The sequence below is a fragment of the Cornus florida genome, unplaced genomic scaffold, assembly GCF_030987335.1.
Source record: "Cornus florida cultivar Cherokee Brave unplaced genomic scaffold, ASM3098733v1 CherokeeBrave_3.0.0_Hap2_Chr02, whole genome shotgun sequence".
NCBI classification, from domain to species: Eukaryota; Viridiplantae; Streptophyta; class Magnoliopsida; order Cornales; family Cornaceae; genus Cornus; species Cornus florida.
Genome location: NW_026775572.1, coordinates 26,590,977 through 26,596,856, shown reverse-complemented (window position 1 = coordinate 26,596,856; position 5,880 = coordinate 26,590,977). Strand labels below are relative to the sequence as shown.

Sequence of the window (5,880 nt, the reverse complement as noted above, 5' to 3'; positions counted from 1 at the left end):
CTCGTATAAAGTAAGAAAAATAAGTCAGTATAACTAAATCACCAAGGGACAGGCTGTCTCTCTCTCTCTGAATGAAAATGAGATAGCGAGGTCCTGGATCAGAGATTAAAAATCAAGATCCAGAAGAGTCTTGCCAAAATGGAGAATGAGTATTAAAGGTTCTGGGTAGAAACTTCAAAACAACAAAAAAATAAACATTTCAACAGCACCATGCATACACCACCCATGACTACCACAATTGTGACCAAAACAAAGCAGCATACCTTAATTACAACTGATATTTGAGTCTATAATTGATAACATATACAAACATTCAACAATACAACGAAAGAAATCGACATAAATGCCATGAAAGGAAATGATTGACACCGCGTTCATTGGCTACTGAATTTTCTTAAGAGTTTCTTCTTCATTCATGAATCAATTGTTTGAACTTTCCGCTTAAAATTTGAAGTATGAAAGTGTCAGTAAGAGCAGTTTTAGACACCAAAGCAGCCTCCAATAGACGCAAAGCCTGCAACAGAAATACACATTAATGGATAAATGTAACAACTACTGCAAAACAAAACTGATAGTCAGAGCATACCCAACACCCATCCTAACATGTAATCCCCTATGAACCAACACACCTCAAATTCAAAATTATAGTCCATGTAAGACAACCATTTGTTCCCCAAAAAAAAAAAAAAAAAAAAAAAGGCTCTAAGGAACAAATATGTAATAGAAGTTCTCCACATATCTTCAGAAATATAATGAATTGTCAGTTTAAGGCTTCATGATGAAACTAGTGGTGAGAGTCAATAGAATGTAAGAAATACTCAAGTCTTATGTTAAATTACCTCCTCCTCACCCATGGTCACTTCTTGCTCTAAAATGTGACTCAGAGGGATATTTAATTTGTCAATAAAAGATATGCCTGAGATAGGAGATAAAGGCGTTATGGTCAAATCGTCTGTCACCATGAACAGGGAAGGTCCTTTAATGAACCCTTGACCAATTATGTTTTCCCCTGAAGGGAACGCCGGACCCAAGTAAGAGAGAAGGGAAGAAACAGTAGAGTAAGACGGATATGAAGCTCCCTCGATGGGGATAAGCTGCTTTTGCAAAGCTAAACCACGAGTCAGATCTGGATCGACCAAAATTGCCTTCATTTCCTCAGATTTGAAGAATTCCTCAACATCCAAAGCTTCGATGCTCTTGTACAGATTACCCAAGCATCCCCTCGAGGACAAACATGAAAATTTTTGAAAGAGATAACCAAGTGGAAATGTGAGGAAACTGACAATAAGATCAACAAAATCTTGTCTTGTTTCTACATACAATGCCCTGTTATTTGATTTGTTGATGATAAGCTTCACAGCTATCTTTGTTTCTTTTTTTGTTGCATCTACAGCACTTTGAGATTGATTCATGCTTCTTGGATCATATTTTTCGTGGCAAAAGCCAAAATTCTTTTTGTCAATGGCTGGTTCCAAAATGGTCTCCGAGAACGGTGTCCTTGATGTTAATGAACAGATGAGCAATTTCATTACCTGAGAAAGAGAAAAACGAGTAACCATATATTTTGTTCACGGAAACACTTAAAAGTAAAACTACTTTAACTTGCTAATTACCTTATCCTTTTCTATGTTTATAGTCATTTCTTCTCTTGTGCTTCTATCAGTAGCTCCAAACTTACTAAGCAGGGTCAAGCCTGTCATAGTAGACAAGGGCTTCACAAGCAAGTCATCAGTTATCAAAAATCTTGCAGTAGATTTCACAAACACCCCTCCATCTCGAGGTACACAGAGATGATTATTTAGGCTATATGCGTAACTCATGGAATTTCCACAATAGCAACGAGCATTGAGGTAAGGACCAAAACAGTGATCCTTACTGCAGGCATAGTAATACTTGGTATTACTATTAACAAAATTCAGTTTTAGGTCCGTGCAGTAAATTTCCGCTGCACTTCGAGGATGAAGCAACATGTCCTTGCACTCCATGCTTTGTAGATGTTCCTCATCAATATTCTCCACGCTTTCATATAAGTTGTTCAAACAACCAATGTCCACTTCGAGTGAGTGTTGGCGGGCGAGTGTAATAATGGTTGCTATAGGCATAGTCATGAAGCTAAAGAGAACATCAACAAAATCCTTATTGGACTCGGCAAAAACAACTTGATTTTTCTCCTTTTCCACCAGCACCTTCAGACTTAGACTTTGTGAAGATTCGTTCGCCATCATTTCAAGGAAAACGAAAAGAAAAAAATAAAGTAGACGGCTATGTGGCAGATAGATATATTGGCAAATTCAGCTTATATTTTAATGAATGTAACCTGCATCAAAGTTTCATAAAATGTTAGAATTTGATATCCTCTTCCCCTACACCCTGCCTTTCTAGTGCAGGGGGAAATGTCAAGAAATCATTCAATCAAAATAATTCTTAGACAGTCTTTGTACGCTTAGACTTAATCAAGTAACGCTTAAAGCACGAAAGGCGTAGAATTATACCAGTTATGAATAATCAAACCTTGACTGAACTATAAACATGTTCTATGATCTCACAGCTTACAAAGCTGGTTAGGGAAAACAAGAGACAGAAACGGTTTGGATTCATGACTGATTACAAAGCATGCACATCACTCATGGGGTTAGACTCAAATTACATAGAAACTAAAACCATTTTGGCACTGTGGCTTAGTGAAATTAGTAGCATTAGTGACAATGAAAATTGACACACATGTTATGCAGTTATACTGCCGATACAGTATGAACCATTTATCCAAACAGAGACCCAAAAAGGAAGAGGTCAACATTAGAAGGATATTCCATTATCCATTAAATCCACTGCCAATGACATATACAAAAATTAAATAAATAAAAATAAAATAAAATATCTGTAATCCACAAATTGCAATTAAGGGCTACACCTATGTTCCTCTTCTCTACAGTCATGTTGAAAATCAAAAACAAAATATCCCAGAACTGGTTGCAAGTAATCAAATTTCCCATTACTGGAATAGTGCCAATTACATAATCATGTAATTCAAAAAAAACTCTAATAGGTATGAGAAAATATTAGTAGTTTAAATTACTAAAAAGCAGTAGAATTTGCTTGCTGAGCTAGTCAAGGCCCATATTATGTGAGGAAAATATGGTATAGGTCCTTCAGGAAAACAAACACAAACAGAAAACGAAAAATTGCAAGCAGAAAATTTACCATGTTGCGACAATTTAATTCACCTAATGGTATGCTCTTTATTGTATATGTATACATGTAAATAACTGCACTACCCAAGAATCATATAAGAAGAAGTACTGTTTTTTCAACATATTACATATGAACCCTATAAAGGAAAACCTTCGGATCACATTGTCCTGAAAAACTAAACTACTTCAAATTATATAATACAAGAAGATGAAGATGAAGAAGATCAAAGAAGTAAATTGGCGAACAAACTAATTTAAACACTCAAGAATGAAAGAGATGGTACCTGAACTGACCAAGCAAGACTTACACAGCTCAAATATCTGAATATTGATTTGTGGGTTGTTGATGCTTAGAGAAGAAGTGAACTATAGGTGATTCATATAAATGGGTTTTAAAAGCAAAAGCATATACAGTACATAAATAAAAAAAAGTAGCAGAAGATGATTGGGTGTTTCACGGATAGTGGAAACAATAAAGTTGGATACTTTTCTCTCTCTCTCTCTCTGTGATTGGGGAAAAAAAAAAAAAAGAAAGTAACATAGTACTGATCTTTATGGTTAATTAAGAAGAAGAAAGTAATAGTGTTAATCATGTTTAGAAGGAAAAAAAAAAAAAAAAAAATTAACTATCTTATTTTAATTTTTCCTTATAACGTTTTAAGATTTAAAGGATTAAACTGTATTGTGTTTTTGTCAATAAATTTAAGGGAAAATCAACAGTGTGAATATTTCATTACTCATAATATGTTTTTTCTTTCATTTTAGATTATTGGACCCTCATTTTTCTTCCATTTTCTTTTATTTCCTTCCTTAATTCCACTAACCCCTCCTTTTCCCCAAACTTCCTTTTATTACAGACATAATTTCATTATAAAAACAAAATAAAATTTCTTTCCTTTTCCTTTTATTTTATTTTTTTCATTTCTACCATGCATTCTGGCCCTAAATATCTATTTTCAATAAAAATATTTCAAGCTTACTGTTATGTATGTGTGTGTCTTGTGTGGGGTCCACATGAGTGGAAAATTGTGGCATATTGAGAATGGCAGCAAGCTTGTCGGAGAAGCTGCTTGATGCCCACGATTTGTAAAAAACAAAACTGAAAAGCTTTTCTCTCTCTCTCTCTCTCTCTCTCTCTCTCAAACTTTGTTGTCCTAATTTCTCTTATACTGTTACTCTCCCTCTATATATATATATATATATATATACACACACACATACTGTAACACCCCCTAATTTTGGAACACGGATTGATCAAGTCCGCGCACAAAATCAAGGGATATCAAAACAATTTAAGTATTTAACAAGTACAGAATACAAAGATGAATAATAAAGAATAAATAAACCGCTGAAGAAAACTAATAAATAAATATTACTTAATGATTCTCCAACAATTACAATTCGGAAATCCCATAACTCAAGGACCCCTTAAAACATTATCCAATAATCAAATACTATTTAAAAGTACACAAGATGAATAGACGAATGACAGTCTCCCAGCTGCGGATCCTCAACCTCGAGACTGGAACCTCTAATAACCTGAAAAATAAATCGTGGGTTAAACCCTACGAGCAAGTTCACTCTACCAGGCCTCTGAAAACCAATAAGCAGATCATCTCTGATCAAAACCAAACCTAATAAAGTTTTAACTTTAATAAAGCACGATATACATGTCTATATATAATTATATATACTATACTAATCACATCCATTAATAGGTTTATTAAATTTCCATACCTATTAAATAATTATTAAAATAATATTCATACCTAGACCAATCTACCATTTCATTTTATAAAAACTCCTTTGACCTTAATCCCATCCTAGTCAGTTGTCTAATCATTTAAACAACAAATTATAATAAAAGAAATACTCTATTTAATCCCAACCCGATAATGATTTTAATTGTTTAAATCACATATCCAAAATCCAAGTATTGACAAATCATCCACGTCTTCCCCAATATTATTTTATTAATGTAAAATAATACACTAACCAGTAAGTACTAAACTATTCTCATTTAAGAATATCTAACCTTAATCCAATCCATACATACAACAACCATAGATGATATTTTAATCATCTAACACATAACAACGTAATTATGCTTTGGCAAATCAACCATGCCATTGTAAATATTTTTATTTATATATTGGCAATTCACCCATGCCTCCATAAGTATATTTATTTATACATTGGCAATTCAACCATGCCTCCGTGTATGTATATTTATACATTGGCAATTCAACCATGCCTCCACAGATATATTTATTCATACATTTAATTAGCAATTCATCCATACTTTCCATATATGTATTCTATTCATACAAATATTTAGGTAATATATTTAATCATTTGACAATTCATCCATGCCCACACTTTAACCATGAATTAACTTTAAAATTAACAATATGCTAAATCATACATAGCCATCACATGCATATTATACGCATATCATTAATTTAACAACCAGCCTATTAAGATATGCCAAATAAGAATGATAATATTAATCATCTTAAATGATTTATATATATATATATACCTACACATATGTTATTTAATGTATATGTGTGTTTAACACCTTCTTTAATAATCCTTGATTATTTAAAATCAATATACATACATACATACATATATATATATATATATATATATATATATATATATATATTCATCCTTCCATACAACT

At 32.8% G+C, this 5,880-nt stretch overlaps 1 protein-coding gene across 1 annotated transcript; it reads right to left on the bottom strand.

The window, feature by feature from the left end:
• Nucleotides 1–264: 264 nt before the first annotated feature.
• Nucleotides 265–3,577, bottom strand: LOC132294399 (uncharacterized). The gene is made up of 4 exons (XM_059792246.1): nucleotides 3,476–3,577; nucleotides 1,614–2,317; nucleotides 840–1,532; nucleotides 265–514 (listed from the first exon to the last, which is right to left on the bottom strand). Exons 2-4 carry the CDS (start codon nucleotides 2,223–2,225, stop codon nucleotides 410–412), a joined length of 1,410 nt encoding a protein of 469 aa, XP_059648229.1. The 5' UTR covers nucleotides 2,226–2,317; nucleotides 3,476–3,577; the 3' UTR covers nucleotides 265–409.
• Between the last annotated feature and the right edge of the window lie 2,303 nt (nucleotides 3,578–5,880).

What these genes read in the sequence shown, in the direction of transcription:
- LOC132294399 (XM_059792246.1), bottom strand. Translation starts at nt 2,225, where the DNA reads ATGATGGCGAACGAATCTTCACAAAGTCTAAGTCTGAAGGTGCTGGTG. An exon ending in TAAACATAGAAAAGGATAAG is followed by an intron (nt 1,533 to 1,613) that starts GTAATTAGCAAG and finishes TCTCTTTCTCAG; the next exon opens with GTAATGAAATTGCTCATCTG. An exon ending in TGACCATGGGTGAGGAGGAG is followed by an intron (nt 515 to 839) that starts GTAATTTAACAT and finishes TTTCTGTTGCAG; the next exon opens with GCTTTGCGTCTATTGGAGGC.